The sequence below is a fragment of the Trachurus trachurus genome, assembly GCF_905171665.1.
Source record: "Trachurus trachurus genome assembly, chromosome: 19".
Lineage (NCBI taxonomy): Eukaryota > Metazoa > Chordata > Actinopteri > Carangiformes > Carangidae > Trachurus > Trachurus trachurus.
In genome coordinates, this window is record NC_139913.1 from 3,735,027 (window position 1) to 3,753,772 (window position 18,746).

Here is an 18,746-nt window from a genome sequence, read left to right on the forward strand (position 1 = left end):
AGCGGCCGCCGCCGTTGGCTCGGTTGACGGTTCGGCCCAGCTCGGTCGTTGCTGGACTGGGACTCAGGGTTTGGCCTCGGGCTGTTCTCCACGTGACCCCCATCCCCACCCCCACCCCCCCACAGCTGCCTGGTGGTGGTCCAGCTGACCGGCGACACCTCGACACTTTGGTTGATGAAGAGCCGACGAGCGAGCTCAGTGCAGTCGCCCTTCTCGAAGCCGCTCAGCTCCCCTCTCCGGTCGAGGCTCGGCGACCACGAGTCTCCGGTGTACTGCGGGGTCTGGTGGCGGTGTAAGGTGGGGGTGTCCGGCGCTCGGAGCTCGGACTGGAGTAGCCGAGGGTCTCTGATCGGAGAGCTGATCTCAGTGGGAGGATGAGAGGGGCGGAGGAGTCGCGAAGGGAGCGCGGGGGAACTCTGAGCTGCCGACGATGAAACCGAGCTCTGATGATGATGATGATGATGGACTTTCTGCACTCGCACCTCCTCGTAGTTATTGTGGGAGTGCGTGTCGTGCGAGTGCGACTGCAAGCTCAAGGTTTCGGGCTGGTGAGAGTCTGTGTTGTCAATTGCTGGCGTGTGTTGTGTGTCGTTTAAAGGGATGTTCATCTTGAGCGTTTGTGCATTTGGAGGCGAGCTGTGAAACTCTCCGGGGACGGAGCCGCTCGCCTGTTCGCCTAAAGCGTTGTTGTGCAACGAGGACCTTCTCGCCTCGGTGAAAATAGTAGATACTTTGGTCGCCTCCTCCGCTAGCCGACGAGCAACCTCGGGGCTGTGAGTCGGAGAGGAGGATTTACTGTCGCTTAACTGGTTCAAGCCCTCGACTACATTATTGCCAAGTGGAAGAATCGCTCCCTGCGGTGAAGTGCTCCTGTTGCAGCTTCTTTGAATCTGTCTTTTGGTGGCCGGGCTTCCCGCCACGGGTCTGTCCTCCAACGACCATTGACGAGCGCTCTGAGTCTCCACGCAGGACCGCGGCCTGGTGTGAGGACTCTGTCCGGACTGGGAGGACAGCTGGTCCGACGCCGGGCTCCGAGGCAGCCCGCAAATATTCTGCGTCCTGTCCGCGACGTGCTCTTTGGGAATCACGCCGATGTTTTGCCGCTGCACCGGCGACCCGGCCCACGACTGACAGCGCGGCTGTTGGTTGTAGCGTGTGAACGAGGTTGCATTCTCGAGCGCGTGGGCCAGTTTGATCCTCAGTAACGGGGATCCGAACTCCTCCACGGCCCGTTGGGTAGCTGCCCTGCCGATGGGGTCCAAGGCCGGTTGGCGAAGGCCCGGAGAGAACGTTGTCTGCTGGTGACTTCCCGGCGAGCGGAAAGTCATCTTGGGACTGGAGCTGCACGATGAACTGGGACTCCCGAACCAAACCGGGTCGCTGAGCCTCTTTCTGAAGTGGGAAGGGGTCGATCTTTCCTCTCTGGTCGCTCTCTCGCACACCGAGTTGCGCGGGCTGCTCACCGCCGTCTTCACGTTGGACTTCTCAACGTAACTGAAGGTGACCACCGACCGCTTCCCAACGCCGCCGACTTCCTCCTCCTTCAGCCTCCGACAGTTGGGAGGCGTGCAAGCAGCGACGACGGCGGGGACAGGGACCTTCCCCGGTGGTGACGAGTGCACGGCAGAGACTCCATCACAGGGTAGGCTCCACCGTTTGCTGACTGACGGCGAGCTGCTGGCTTGTTGGAGCTGGAAACTGACGGTGTTTCTAGACGGAGACTGGTTGTGTGTGTAGTCCTGGACCAGACGGTGAGCCGCCGAGGTCTTGGGCACGGCCGGGCAGCTCGTCTGGGTCGCCAGCTGAGACAGCAGCTTGGCGGGACTGTCCTGGACCGAACGCCCCGGAGCGATCCCGTCTTCCTTATCCACAAAAGTCCCTTTCCCTCCATTCTGATCTGGGGCAGACCTCACTTCCACATACAGATGAAGGACTTTTCCAGACTGGGACATGACCTCCTCCTCTGGGCTCGTAATGAGGACAGGGAAACAGAAGTGGAGCAGGAGGGAGAGCGTCAAACACAGCGAAGAAGGAGGAGAGATTCGTCTTTGTTCTCTTCTTCTTTTATTTGTGTATTTGCTTCTTGTTTATTTCTGCTGGTGCTGCTTGTCAGTTTATTTTTAGACGGTCCTCTTTCTGCCTCCCAAAGTGTGTGTGTGTGCGTGTGTGTGTGTGTGTGCGGGCCAGAGACACACAGGTGGACCGGCCAGAGGACAAACATGCCCATGGGACGCCTCCAACAGCTCCCTATTCTTCATACCTGTGAATAAAAGAGAGGAGCAGGTGTTAGCTTTTCTGTTCTCAGACACATGGGATGTTTGAGGATTAACACTGATATTTGAGGATAAAGACGACGACGACGATGGTGGTGCAGATGATGTTGGTGCTCGTCTGATGATCGAACAACGCCAGAAACCTGTGATTGGTCGAGAGGACAGAGGCGCCTCGGTCTGGTTTTCTATCTCTCACTCTCTTTTTGTTTGTTACACAATAAAGCCACTTTCCCACTAAAATTAGCGGGTTGACAAGGGTTTTTTTAAACGCGGCTCGACCCACTAACAATCGGCATTTGGCTCCTTTCCCATTGACCAAAACGAGCCGGGTCTGACCCCCCGCTGGCAAGCTGCGCGTCTGGTGACGTCATCACGCCGGGATCGCATTGATGATATCATAAGTGCGACAGAATTCAGGGAAGTAAACAATGGAGAGTCAGACGGTTGTCAATGTTCTTTCTTGTTTTGCACAAATCCAGTCTCAAATGTTGCTTTGTTTTGGTACGTGATATGAGAAGCGACTGCCGCGATGTTATGATGTGGCGTCACGTAACGATCAACATCATCACGTAAATTAGCGGGTTGACCCGGGTCTGGCGTTCCAAAGAATCCGATTGAAGGCGATTTTAACCCGTGTCGTTTGCCAAGTCGTTTGACGCGGGTCGACGCGGGTGAGTGCGCCTTTCCCACTGCCACCAAAAGCCGATTGTTAGCAGGTTTAAACAGGTTTTTTTGACCAGTGGGAAAGGGATATATTTCTGTCTTTTCACATATATTTCATATAAACAACCAAACGATGTGGTATCTCGTCTCTGTCTACAACAGCTCAGCCTTTCAGACCATTCAGATCCACCTTCGACTTTAAACTACCTTCAAGCATTTCAAGCCGATCTGAGCCAACATAGGCGACGGTCTCAGGGCAGCTGTCTAAAGACAAACCACCTCACATCACATCTCAACCTCAGGAAGAACACATAAAGAATCCATTCACACCGAAAACACCCAGAAAGACCCGAGGACCAGGGATTCCTCTCAGATGACAGTACAAACCACTGCACCATCCTGAATCCACTGCTGTTTTTCTTCATCTCAACAAGTCAGATTAGAGCTCAGTTCCTCCGCCTGTAGCCAGAACCAGACCGGGGACCAGGACCTTCCCCCACTCCCCTGGGGGGTTTGCCTGGTTCTCAGGACTTTCTATCTTCCCTGTGACCTCATTCATACCTTTAATTATTATGAATATGTAATTAATTTCATGGTGTGAACAGAGAGGAAGACGTGTGAAGAGAAAGACTGGAAGAAGACGACTGAGTCACACTGGTCGGTTCACACTGCTATCAACACCTAACATCTTAATTTTCCATAATCTATCTTGTTATATATCATTATTATTATATTTAGCTGCAGCACGGACTGTAAACATGCAAATCAGGTAAAAAAATAAATAAAAAAGTTAGTTGCTTTGGAATAACTGTAGAGAGAGAGAGAGTTCAGCAGTCGGCAGAACTGGATGAAGAACTGACTTTCTCTTGGCAGCTTGTTCTTTAACATCCCATAAATAACATGACTGAAGCCACTTTACATCGTTGCAGCTGAGCCAGCTCATTAAATACACAGACAGAACGACAAACACGGTGAGACAAACTAGTTCCTGATCAGCTCATTGGATTCTGTGTCGTTAGAGCAATTTGTTGCCGGTGGCGACGGTGATGATGTGCAACATAAAGACGCTGCTGTTGTTACTGTGTGACCACAAACGTGTTGGAACGAATTACAAACACATTCGCTTGACGTCAGCAAAAGGACCCAATCAGGTTTGTCCCGAGGGACGTAAACTAAAAATATATATAATCACTCAGGGGTGTGAGAGAATAATATACTGTACTGATTCTTTAAAACGCTGTATTGATCAACAGTCGGTGGTGGTGATAATGCAAAAACTGTTTTATTTTGGGTGTTGCAGTGAGTATACTGTATATTCTGTAAATAACACTGTCTACAAATGTCATTTCTTTACATTTATCATCCTTCTTATACACTTTTGCATCTACTTATTGTGGCCAATGTTAATTCCTCTGTTCAGGCTGCAGTTTCTTCTATTTTCTTATATTTATTCTAATTTTTGTATTTTATCATAACATATTGATGTACATCATTTACAGTATATGGATGTACTGTGTTCTTACTCTCTTATCTCTGTTTTATTTTGCTCTATGCCCTTATATTATGTTATATTATATGTATGTGCACTACTATATACTTGAATTTCCATTGGGATCAATAAAGTATCTCTAAGTCAAAAAAAAAAGTTTATTATGATGTTGGATGTTATAAGACCTGCAGGTTCAACCGTTCTGAGTCTGAACACATCAGAATAAACTGTTTTGGTGTCTTTTTTATGCTATATATGCTATAAAATTTAGACTTTAGGGAAAAAAACGTGCTTACAGTGTCCCAATATGGCACAATATATCAAATCCCTGGCATGTTTACAACTTCCAGACAATTTCAGTGTCTTTAGCCGTGATGCACCGAGCGTCTGTGTCTCACTCAGCAGGTGTTTGATATCGTAGCTTCACTCTCCTGCACGGATCAGTTTCTCTGAGTTGTTGTAGCTGATTCATGGTGTCAGACTTCATCCCTTCTCTTCCTCCTCCTCCTCCTCCTCCTCCTCCTCTTCTACCTTCTCCATTGATAAGACCCGGTGATGACAGGAGGAGGGTCTGTCTGAACTCAGTCTCAGAGAGTAAAACGACTCAGATTAAGTCGATCTGGTTTATTTTTGGAGCAGCTGTGACAATGATACTGAACGTCTCCCAGTGACTCACTGCTCGGTTAATTCCTCTCCTCCTCCTCCTTAGTCTCTCTCTCTACTCGGATCTGTCAGAGTTTTCTCAGACATGATCCAGGACACCCACAGAGCTGCACCACATCACGCACCAAACACCCGACTCCTCATCACAGACTCGTCTTTGTTATTGTGCGTTTGAATCCTTTTTCTTTCTCTTTGTTGAGCTAAATCCCTTTTTGGCTCTTACTCAAACTCAGCCGAGCTGTATTCTGAATTCCCGATTGTCACCAGTCTGTTTCGTGTTCGTGCACACCAACTTTCCACGCCAATAAAGCCGCCACACACAACAGAACTCTTGTGTAAGAACTGAAGTTAAAAAAAAAGGCGAGGATGGTGAACTCCTCTCTGCTGCCAGCAGCGACAGATTGGAGTTGCCTTATGGCGGCAGTGGGAGAGAACGTGTGCGTCCATAATTGAAGTTGACAGAACAAAGAGAACTTGTGAGGGAGTTGGCGACGAGGCGGTGGACGCTCCCTCCTTGACCCCAGATGATGTTTCTGCCTGAACTCAACCCCATGACTCATCAAACTCTACCTTAGATTATGTCACTCAGCTCGTTTGTTGACAGCAGTTTGACCTCGACATCCTCCACTGATGATGTCTCATTGATTCAAAAAGCCTTAGTTGAAGGGATAGTTCAACATTTTGGCAAATTGTCCCATTGCCATAATCCCTATAGTCATAGCAGTAGGTTCGTTACCTTTAATTGTCGGTGCAAGCTATTTTTAGAACAGCGGAGCAGAGCCGTGAGCTGCTCAGAGCTACACTACGGAGGCTCATGGGATTTCATGGTTTCCCTCATCAAACTCATCAAATACACAATCCAACAACTCCACAACGCTCTGGTGGACAAGTTGTGACCTGCACATTCAACACGCTATGAGATAATAACACAACGTTACCACACAGAGTTGTTTTAGAGGGAAATGCAGAGACTGTTTGATGAAAAACTGTCCCTGAAGGCAACGTGCATCAGCAATTTTGCATGAATTTCCCTCTAAAACAACTCTGTGTGGTAACGTTGTGTTATTATCTCATAGCGTGGTGAATGTGCAGCTCACAACTTGTCCACCAGAGCGTTGTGGAGTTGTTGGATTGTGTATTTGATAAGTGAAAAACCAAGAAATCCCATGAGCCTCCGTAGCGTAGCTCTGAACAGCTCGCGGCTCTGCTCCGCCGTTCTAAAAATAGCTTGCACCGACGAACCCACTGCTAAAACTATAGGGATTATGGGCAATGGGCCAATTGCCAAAATGTTGAACTATCCCTTTAAAAATAATAAACAGCTCTTTCTCTGTCTCTGTCTCTGATCTGAAGGAAACAGCTCTCCCTGTCACTCACACCTCTTCACACCTCGGGGCCTCTGTTCCCACGGCTGCTCCATTCACAAAAGAAACAGCCCTTTGTCCAGGTGTCGGCGGCCCCGCGGGTTCTCATTGTCTGAACGAGGTGTGAGGAGGACGACGTGGCTCCAAGACCGGAGCGTCATGAATGTGACAGAGCCACAGGGTTAACAGTTCATTCAGACAGGAAACCATTTAACTTTCTTATCAGCTGCACAGTCACTTACAGTCACTGTTTGTTTGTCACTGTGGATTTTTAGATTTAAACCTTTTTTTGGACCACTTTTCTGTTTGCTGCTGATTATAATGTGTAATTTCTATTTTTACTGTTAGTTTTAATTGTTGATATTACTATTTCCCCCTTTGAGCTTCATTTAATGTTATGAAAGGTGCATAAATTGAGTTTATAACTTTATTACTAAGGGGGACTGAGGTCGTCTACGTGTGACGGTGACCTCTGACCTCTGCTGTAGCTGCAGCTCTTCTGGTCTTTTTCAAACTCTGCTCTGATTCCACAGAACTGTTGTTTACTGATTCACTCTGAGAACAGAACAGCCCGTTTTTTTTTTTTTTTTTCCTGAACGCAGCCTGGAGCTAAATTTGAAAATGCATCTTTTCCTCTTTCGTCCTCTGTTCGTCTTGTTTTCTTTCACACTCACACTCAGAGGATATTTTCCCTAAAACTGGACAGATTTGGAAACAAACACTGTTTGGATTTTCAGTGTGAAAAATGAAAACCAAACAAACAACTTCCAAACAAATAATCTGTCAGATGCTTTGTGATAATATGTTTTTCCATGTTTTCCTCCTCTGACAGCACAACACACACTGTGAGTCTGGTTAACGAGCTCATTTACCGCCTCATGTCGTTGTCTGACAACGGAAACAGAAAAATATGTAAATGAGAAGAAACAGATTCTTGATATTGGCCGAATTAAAGGTCAGAGTTAGGGCGACAAAACTGGAAAAACTTGAGTCTGGAGAAGGAAAACAAATTGATTTAAGTGCATTACTCTGTTTTTATGTTTAGTTTCATTTTGTACCATGGGAAAACAAAAATTGCCATATAAATTAGGATTACTTATTATATTAGCCTATTACAGTTTGTCAGATGTTTTGTGGTCTGATGTTATTTTCCATATTTTCTTCCTCCTACAGCACAACAAACACTTTAAGTCTGGTTAACGAGCTAATTTACCGCCTCATGTCATTGTCCGACAATGGAAACAGAAAAATATGTAAATTAGAAGAAAGATTTTTGATTTTGGCCGAATTAAAGGTCAAAGACTCGAGTCTGGAGAAGGAAAACAAAAGACTTTCATTAGAGCTTATTACCCTGTGTTTATGTTCAGTTTAGTTTTGTACCATGGGAAAATGAAAACTAACTAAATTAAGATTATTTATTATCAGCCAATTACAGCTTGTCAGATAATTTGTGATAATGAACTGATGTTATTTTCCATGTTTTCTTCCTCCTGCAGCACAACAAACAAACCCTGTTGTGTCTGATTTACGGCCTCGTGTCGTTGTCTGACAACAGAAACAGAAAAATATATAAATAAGAAGAATGAGATTGAGACGATCACAGATAACTACGACGATCAGCTGAGACTTTGATGCACAAACTAAAAACAAATAACAGATTTAACTGTTAGTCTGCTGTCACGTTTCAGTGTGGGGGCGGGAAACTTCACCATCATCCAACAACACAATCACGTGCAAAACATTTTCACATTTTCACATTTTCATCATCATCATAGCGTTATGTGGCCGTCGCCTTGAACCAGTGGAGGGACAGATCCACAGGGACGGGATTTATCGTCTCTGTCCGAGGGAGACAGAGCATCGATTGTGGGAAGAAGCGACGAGGCTGAACTTAATTTGTTCCCCTTTTTTTACCCGTTAATTCATCACGGGGGGCGTCGACGTTGACGGCAGAGTGAGAGATAAAGGCAGGTGAGAGAAAGAGCACGAGGGACAAATGGCTGTTGGAGAGATGGAGGAGGAAGTGAAGGGAAAGACAGAGGGATGAGAAGGAGAGAGGAGGGAGAGACAGAGAGGATAGAGAGAGCAGCTCTGGCAGCCGTCCAAAACGATGGGAGGGTAGAGTTACAGGAAGCCTCGTGTTAGGAAGATCGAAGACAAGCAGCACAACCCTCTGCTTTCTGCAGCGGGGAGGCGTTTACAGGCAACACTTCAATGTCCATGTGTAAATGTGTGAAACATTTATTTTTTTAGTTTTATTTATATGTATTTACTAAAGTCTGTGAACGCTGCACCAGAGTCTGCATGGGAGAAGATCTGAGCTGATAAAAAAAACAAAAAAAACGATGATCTTCATCTGGGTCGCCTCAGATATTAATGTGCAGCAGTGGGTGAGCGGCGCCTGACTCTGGTGTTTTCCTTTGCCCTCGGTTTTGCCTCTCAGGCCACACACAGCTTTCTAGGAAAGGAAGGAGGAGCTGAATTCAACCAAAGAACAAACGCCAGTAAGACACGACTCAGGGCTGAAACTTACAGCGTTTTCAGTAATAATGTTGATTTATAGTTAATGGGCTTCTCAAAAGAGAATAAGTGATGCACAGTGCGCTAGAGAGGCAAACAGGAAGTAGCAGGATAAAGCTCCATATAATGTTGATGTTTTTATTAAAGCTCCTTCAAAATAAAAGTAGATGTTTGTATTAAAGCTCCTTCAAAATAAAAGGTAGATGTTTGTGTTAAAGCTCCTTCAGAATAAAGGTAGATGTTTGTGTTAAAGCTCCATACAGTATAAAGGTAGATGTTTGTGTTAAAGCTCCATACAGTATAAAGGTAGATGTTTGTGTTAAAGCTCCATACAGTATAAAGGTAGATGTTTGTGTTAAAGCTCCATACAGTATAAAGGTAGATGTTTGTGTTAAAGCTCCATACAGTATAAAGGTAGATGTTTGTATTAAAGCTCCATACAGTATAAAGGTAGATGTTTGTGTTAAAGCTCCATACAGTATAAAGGTAGATGTTTGTATTAAAGCTCCATACAGTATAAAGGTAGATGTTTGTATTAAAGCTCCATACAGTATAAAGGTAGATGTTTGTGTTAAAGCTCCATACAGTATAAAGGTAGATGTCCATGTGTAGTGTGATTATAAAGCAGCTCTAGGTTCTATATTAATACTGTGAAAGTATCAAAGCCTCAGTCCACAGAGAAATGCACACAGCCTGTATTCAGAAACTGAGCCTTAAAACCAGCCGTCAGGACTTCCTGTCACTTTGTGATGTCACAACTAAGCCCCGCCCCCTCACCACCTGCACCCACCATCCATCCAACAACAACAACTCTGCAGGATTTGGTTTCTCTGAGTGTTTTATTCTGAAATCGGCTCTATTTTTATTGGATCACACAGAAAACAGAAGATACAGTATGTGGACTAAATGAATATAGGACCTTTAATCTGTGATACAAGAATAAAGTGTATGTGTTTCTTAAAGCTCTTTAAGGTCTTTTTTAAGGATGTCGGTGTCAGTTTTAGTCTTTTCTGTCCTGGTCCTCTGCTGCTTCAGCATTTCCCTCCCTCCAGTTTTTTTTTTTTTTTTTTTTCTGACCGTGGTCCAACTTGGCAGCGTCTCTGCTGCGGCCGTCAGAGCTACAATACAAAACAGACCATTAACACTCGCCACCTGCCACAATCTGCCTGATTTACTGCACGACACCTCAATCACAGCCGTTTAACCAAAACTCAGCCTTGATGATGATGAGTCAACGGGGAAACATCTCCGAGCTCCATTAGCTCACGACAACAACAGAGGGAGGTGTTTACATGACAGCGCTGGTGTGTTTTCACCGGTGACTCTGCAGAGCAAGATTTTACATTCAACACTAATATGTTTTTTGGATCACAGTCAAATCTGTAACAACAAACCATAAAGACAGCCTCATTATTTTTAGATTACCTTGTAGTGAAATGCAAAAATGACACCTATATATATATATTGTTCAGCCCAAACATCTGCATGTGAATGTCATTTTGATATCTGCTATCAGTGTCTGTATTGATTACACCCAGATATAAACACATAAACTGTCCTACTCCTCCTCCTCATTAAGCTGCTGCACCACCTTCCACTGGATCAACCTGTTTCACTCTTATTTATTATTTCAATTTAAAAGCTCGTAAATGTGTTACATAAACGGCCCCGAGGCTGTTTTCTGTTTCTACGGTGGCCCTGAGGGTTCAACTCACTGTGACACTGTGACTCATTTGCTTGCCTGGGTAAATAAAGGTTAAATAAAAATGAAAAAAAATGAAAAAAAACTTCTGAAAACAGATGAAAAAACACACCGCAAACTCGGAGCTGCAGTGTGTTGACCTCTCAGGGCCACCGTAGTTTCCTTACTGCATTTGTTTCCACCTCTTTTGAAAAAGAAAATCAATTTCTAGTGACTATTCAACATATTTTCAATATTTTGAGTTCAGGGAGAGTTGGACGAGGTCGGATACGCGTCTGTTCGGTGTCTTCAGCCGCTCAGAAGCTGTCGGGGACTCTGATTGGCTGTGTGCTAGCTCTGACCTTTCTGATTGGCGGTGCCTTGGCGAATCTGCGTGGTGTGTATGAGAGGCGGAAGTGACGGTGGTAAACAAACCATAAAAACAGAGATGGCGCAGAGACAAACTACATTTCGTCTTTGCATCGCGTGTTAATATAATTCTGGACGCCGTGGCTACGTGGAGTGAAGCACGCTTTGTTTTTAATCTCCATGGTTTCTTCGATGGTTTCTCCGTTCTGTCATTTCCTGTTTTCATGTTTCGGATTACTGGTACGAGACTAGCACCACTTGATGTCGGCTGTCGGCTCGCGTCGGGGCGGTGTATGGGGACCGATGTGTGTGTGTGAGATGTTTATTTGTTAACACTTCATTTGACACATTTTATCTATACTTATAATGAGTTATAATGCAGTTATAGCACTGTATAACTATAGTTATAAACACATCATAGAGCATTTTATAATGGCGTATAAGGGTGTTTGATGATTTATTCTGTGTTTTTGATGATTTTAACTGCTGTAAAGTGTCCTTGAGTGGCGTGAAAGGCGCTTCTAAATAAAATTTATTATTATTATTATTATAAGGTCAAGTATTATAATAGAGTTATAATGCTCTATAATGTGTTATGCTTATTGTTATAAAGCCTTATGACAATTTACGAGTGTTTATAATGATATTTATACATGTTTATAAGACAATTACAACACATTATAACTGTATTTATAATGCATTATCGATGTGAGCATTGTCAGTGCCATTATAACGTATTTTATACAACAGTTAGTTCCGACCGGTCCCAACAGAGCAATTTGATTGGACAACGAGACATTCCATAGTGCTGATATACAGTATAACAGCACTGGGACTTTTCACAGACATAATCACTCCGCTGTTCAGCTGGACAGCAGCTAAGTCAGAGCTACGCTCCCCATACAGGAGCTGCCCCATCTCTCTGCTGCTGCTGCTGCTGCTGCTGCTGCTGCTGCTACAGTTAGAAACGGACATGAACATTAAAACCTGGACCTGACCTGGTCCGTCTAATTGGAGATACATCTCTACTAAACCCGGCTGGGAAAAAAATCGCCGCGGGGGCAACTACGTTTTGACGGTGATGTGTTTTGATATTAGCATTAGCTGTTGTTAGCCACGTAGCTCAGCTACTTAGCTTCAACTGTGTTTATATTGACTACATAGATGATAAACAAATGTAATACGGTATTGATAACGTCTCTGTATGTCTTCATGCTGGTCCTGTTGCTGCGGTGCTAATCAGACACGGGCTCAGAACCAGAACCAGCACTGGAAGCAGCTCGGTGGAGAAGCTTGTAGCTAGTAGCAAGCTAGTATGAAATGTTTATGTGTTGCCTGGCAACAGCCTTGTCTCCCTTCCAGTTGCAGAACTATTTCTGTTGGCGGAGCCAAATAAATGATTAAATAAACAAACAAATCATAATCTCTTGTAGTTTATTACTGTTCTAAAATGCGCTCGTAGCACTGTTGTATAAAAGCAATATCACACTCGAGGTCGTGCTGTTGTACTGTATATCAGCACGGTGTGATTATCTGCGGCACTCGGCCTGCGGCCTCGTGCCTACGACCGAATCACAGCCGTGCTGATATACAGTACAACAGCACTCCCTCTCGTGTGATATTGCTTAAATAATACCTGACCAATCATGATAAAATGCTTTATAGTGTGTTATGATTATTGTTATAAAGCTTTATGATCATTATGAGTGTTTATAACTATAGTTATACAGGGCTATAACTGCATTATAACTCATTATAAGTATGGTTATAATGCGTTATAGAGATAGGTGTGAAATAAAGTGTTACCGTTCCAAAATACGCTCGATAAATAAACCTCGGAGAAAGAGAGAGAAAAGAAAACGGCATGTGAAAGGCATGATGGGAAAGCTGAAGGACGACGTGTAAAAAAAGAACCTAAAGTCATAAACAAAAAGAACTCAATAGTGATGACTCATCGTGTTTTTGTCCTTCTGGGTCGCGCACACACACACACACACACACACACACACACACACACACACACACACACACACACACACACACACACACACACACACACACACACGCTGTACATCCCAGCTCCCTGTGCTGAGCAGCGACGAGCCAAATCACACAGGTAATTAAACCTCGGCCGGCGTGTGCAGCTCCACATTAGCTAATATCAGCTGAATACTGTGGGGTGCTGCTGGGAGGGTGTGTGTGTGTGTGTGTGTGTGTGTGTGTGTGTGTGTGTGTGTGTGTGTGTGTAGGGGAGGGGGGGTGGGGGGGGGGTCATGCTAATATTAGCTCTCAGCTTGCTTGTTGCTGGCTCTGTGCACCGGCGGCAGCTACGGTTTCAGCAGCATGACGGTCAGGTTGTGTAGTTCAGGTACAGTAACACAGAAGCACTGAAGGCGAGGCGTTCAGGGACACTCGGTCTATGGCTCGCCATTTTAACATTTAAAAGCCAGACTGGATATCTGTAATTCAGTTTTGCCTATAGTCAAAAAGAATATTTCCGATATCCGCAACTACATTCTTCCTATCCACAATTGTCATTTCAGATATCCACAACTACGTTCTTCCTATAGGACAAATGACGTCACTTTAACCATTCATGTGTATGGGGTTTGTCATTACAGATATCTACAGTTCAGTTGCAGATATCCGCAATGTGAATTACGGATATCTGTAACTGAATTAAGACTAGTACTAATTCCAGTTTGAGATATCTACAATTTGATTCTGACTAGTCATAATTCCAGTTCAAGGTATCTTTAATTCACCTCAATTAAAGATATCTACATGTCCCTTTTCAGATATCTTAAATTAAGTTTTGACTAGGCGAAATGAAGTTGTAGATCTGTAAATGGAAATATGACTAGTCAAAATGACGTTGTAGATATCTCAAACTGCAATTAGTAATAGTCGTAATTCAGTTACAGATATCCGTAATTCACATAGCGAATATCTGCAACTGAATTGTAGATATCTGTAATGACAAACCCCATACACATGAATGGTTAAAGTGACGTCATTTGTCCTAGGAAGAACGTAGTTGTTGATCTGAAATGTTCTTTTTGACTATAGGCAAAACTGAATGACAGATATCTTGAATGAAAAATCCAACTATTCAAAATGTAGTTACGACAAGTCAGAAAGACGTTGTTGATATCTACAATGTTAATTCCAGATAGTCAAACTTAGCTTTTAAATGTTAAAGGGATAGTATTTTTTTTTTTAAAGTGGGGTTGTATGATCTACAAATAGCCCCTAAGTACTTTAATTGCAGTAGAAGACTCTCTACACTCCTCCCGTTAGCAACGCCAGCCCATAATAACCCCTGCCCAGAGAACACAGTTTTTATTTGGACCTAACCAACTCACGTATCCCTCCGCCCAGGGTTAGCGCCCGCCGATCAGCAGTTGGTTAGGTCCAAATAAAAACGGTGTTTTTCCTGCACTTTGAAGGGCTGGAAAAAATTATATTATAGTGAACAATGGAACTGTGTATTTTTTTTTTAAGGTAAAACCTCTTTTAGGCCGTGAAAATAGGCCGTTTCTTTGGGTCTGTTCACAACACTGTATGTTGTAAATCTCTGGGCAGGGCTATTATGGGCTGGCGTTGCTAACGGGAGGAGTGCAGAGAGTCTGCTACTGCAATTAAAGTACTTAGGGGCTATTTGTAGATCATACAACCCCACTTTAAAAAATTATACTATCCCTTTAAATCTGCTTGCCATACCTCATCATACATTTCATATATTAGGTTACATCACACACACACACTACTGGATCGGGCAAAAGCAAATTCCCAATAAATGGCACGCCCAAAAATACACCAGTGAAACCCGCTGAACTTCCTGTCATCGTCAGAATTAATGAGAAGAAGAGGAGTAAGAAGAGGAGGAAGAAGAGGAAGAGGAGGAGGAGGAGCTGTGGCTGCGAAATCTGACTTTGTTCTAGCGTTCGTTTGAAGCCGAGGGCCCGTCGTCGTCGTCTCCTCCGCTGCCTTCAAAGACACATCCAAGACTAAAGAAGACGAAGACGATGAATCCTCTGAGTCATGCAGCAGCACAGGCACAGAAAAACGTGTGTGAGTGTGAATGTGAATGTGTGAACGAGAGGAGGAGGAGGAGGAGGAGGAGGAGGAGGAGGAGGACGATTAAAAAAGAAGAGTAAGAAGGAGAGGAGCAAAGTGGCCGTGACCTCAGTGCCTCTACAACAACAACTCTACTCACACACACACACACACACACTCACACACTCAGGCTTCAGCGGCTCAATGGAGAATGACTCACAACCAGAGGAGTCGACCGACGCTGCAGAAACAGTTTCATCTGTTGTGTTCAGGTTCCTCTGGGACTTTTCTTCCTCATGTTTGTGTTTAAATCTGATGAATCAGGCGGTTAAAAGGTTAAAATGACACCGACCATCAGACCGTCACCAACTCTCCGGCGGCTGCAGCTTTAACTGCTGCTGCTCTCTGAGCGGGAACCAGGCCAGACCGTAAAAACTACAGGAATATAATATCTCAGCTCAAATATCTTGACATATGATATCATCACAGGGAGGGGGAGTTTATATTATGACAATTAGTGATATTTTTCATAATATGTGATTTTATTATTGTATTTTCTGTTTCTTGGGTGTTTTTAACAATATATATTTACGTAAATATCTTCATTTTTCAATATTTTTCATAATGTTTGACCTTATTGTTGTATTTTATGATGCAGGACTGTCTTTTTTAACAATATATGGTTACATTCTTTTATATTTATATCATTTATTTTAAACAACACAGATTTTATTACTGCATTTTATTAATTTCAAGTATTTTCAATAATATATAACTATTTTGTCATTTAATTTTTCAGTTTATTAAATGTTTTAGCAGTTTTTTTAATCATATCATTGCATTTTTTTAAATATTTTGCCCTATATTTCTATCCTGCATTTTATTTCATTCCATTTTATTAAATTTTATTGTTGTTAAAAGTTGTTATTTTTTTACTATTGCTATATTTTATTGTTGTTTTTAATCTTCGTGCATTAGTCTCCATGTTATTCTTCTAGTTTCACCTCTTATACTTTTTCAATCAAAATGTAAAGCACTTTGAACGGCATTTATCTGCTTTGAAAGGTGCTATATGAATAAAATTTGATTGATTTCATGGTTCAGGAGCCTTTTTCTATATGAAACACTTTCCAACGTGGTGTAAATATCACGACATATGATATTATTGAATATCAGACTGAGTCTATTACATCATTTTTATGGACATGTGGATGATGGGATGTCTTTCCTCTGGGGACGATGATGAGGTCACCTCACCACTGACTTGATAATCATTATGAAAACAGAAAGAAAAACAACTTTGAGCCGGTTGTTAGCGCCTGGTTCTGCAGGACTACGCTGGTTTTCTGGGATCAGAGGATGAAAGTGAAGCTTCAGCAGCAGCAGCAACGTCTTAGATTTGTCTCAGGAAGTAACTCGGGTTTCAGGCTCAGTGACCTCAGTCGTCCCGTCGTCTCTGCTGCTGCTGCTGCTGCTGCTGCTGCTGGGCGATGAGTCAAAGGGAGAATGAAAACCTGCTTCATCTTTTATCTCCTCTACACTGTGGCTGCAGCTGACAGTTTATTTTATTATTGATTAATCTGTGGTTAATCGTCTCTTTATGGTGTCGTTAAAGTGACAAAGAACGACAACGACAAAGCAACAAGGAACAAGGAACTAGGAGGCGTTTTGAAATTTCTCTGATTATACAACTGTCTAATTTTCTGTTAATCGACTAATCAAACAATCAATCGTTCCAGCAAACAGAAATCTGATGAATTATACGACCATGTGCGAGTTACTACGGTATCGAAGACAAATAGTATATATAAAGAGAGAGAGAGAAACCCTGAGATGAGTCACAGCAGCGGACTTTTCCTTTAACCTTTAACCTCCGACACTGAGCGCTCAGCTTAATCAATACATTTCACATAATAAACAATTACACACACATTGCCTCATGGTGTGTGTTTAGTTACATTATCACCATTATGTCCATTTATTTGTGCTATATTGTTGTTTTTAACGTCACTGAAATAACAAAAAACAACAGATATTTAAACTTGAATGAGGTGAAACACATGATAATTAAAATATAGAATAATTTCCTGGATTTTCTGGTTAAAATTTACTCAAAATTAGAAGAGAAACTTTTCAAACTCTTCCTACAGCATGAGGAAGTCCTCGTAGGTCACAAAATCACAACTACAAACTCTTTAAGTGCGAAAAATCAAATACCTTCTGATGTAATTTGTGAGTTTTGAAGCAAAGTTTGATCTTAAACATGAATTTAGACTGTAAATATCTGTATAATATATAATATATTACACATACATGCATGTTCAGTCAAAAGAGAAGCATGTGAGAGGTGGGAACATTTGACATTTGACACCATTTATCCTCCATAAATGGCGATTTAATAGCTAATCAGATAGGTAGTTTCTAATCACTTTTCCTTTTGATTGATTGATCGATTTCTGGTTCCAGTGCTAATAATAATAATAATAATAATAATAATAATAATCAATAATTATCACAAATAAAGCCCAGATAAAACAGCAGCAGCAGCAGCTCAGTAATAAAGGTATAAATGACACAACTTAAAGCGAGGTGTCACCACATGTAGCGACTTGCCCACAAACACACTGATCATACTAAAATATGCAAATATTTCACACACACACACACACACACGTTATCTCATTCATGCCTTCACGCTATCTCCTGCCCACACACACACACACACACACACACACACACACCTACGTTCTCTGGTGTAAAGCTCACGTCTCACAACATGACACGAACATCTGGATCATTTATAACGTGGAGCAGCTGCAGCGGCGCTTGTTTATCTTGATCGACCCCGAGCTGTCAGCAGAGTGAGTCTCCACGACAACACACACATTTATACTACACACACACACACAGAGAGACACACACACACACTCACTCACCTCTCCTCCTCTCACAGCCGCTCCATCTCCACTGGATTTACACCTCCCACATGATTTATCTCGTCTCATCCTCTCTGTTATTCCTTCTTCGTTCCCTCTCATCTTCACCCACTTCCTTCATTCCTTCTTTCCCTTCTCTCCCTTCTTTCCTTCACTCCTTCCTTCCTTCCTTCTCTCCAGCTGAGCCGTCAGTGCAGACCTGTCCGACCAGCGCTGCCATCCCTCCCCTCCCCTCCCCTCTCCTCTCCCTCCCCAGCAGCGATGCTCACACGCAGCCAATTAGCAGCAGCCCTGCATCGCCTCTAGCCCCGCCCCCTTTATCTCAGCCTTTCACATACATGCTGAGTCAGTGTGGAGTAGTTAGTACGGCTGTGGGAGGTGCAGTGAGACGAGGGGGGAGGAGGAGGAGGAGGAGGAGGAGGAGTGAGGTGTTTAAAGGCAACAGACCCCCACCGTCCCGCCTCCACCTCCACTTCAAAATAAAAGCAGCAGATGTGTGAGGAGTAAATCTCCAGTGGTGGACAGTAACCGAGCAAATTTACTTGAGTACTGTACTTAAGAACATATCCAGAGGATTTGGTACTTATTACTCTTACTTGAATACATTTCCAAGACAAATATTTTTTACTTTTACTCAAGTTAATTTCTAGGAAGGCTGAAAAGTACTCGTTACTGTTAATTATTGGATACTTGTTTCTTTCTAGGACTCTGAAACCATGAAGAGCTCTA

General features: G+C 43.3%; 1 protein-coding gene across 1 annotated transcript; it reads right to left on the bottom strand.

The window, feature by feature from the left end:
• Nucleotides 1-63: 63 nt before the first annotated feature.
• Nucleotides 64-15,427, bottom strand: LOC311003136 (uncharacterized protein; the record flags this gene model as incomplete). Its single annotated transcript, XM_083994821.1, has 3 exons — nt 15,302-15,427; nt 150-2,260; nt 64-81 (listed from the first exon to the last, which is right to left on the bottom strand). The coding sequence occupies exons 2-3, from the start codon at nt 1,950-1,952 to the stop codon at nt 64-66; spliced, it is 1,821 nt and encodes a 606-aa protein (XP_083850947.1). The 5' UTR covers nt 1,953-2,260; nt 15,302-15,427.
• Between the last annotated feature and the right edge of the window lie 3,319 nt (nt 15,428-18,746).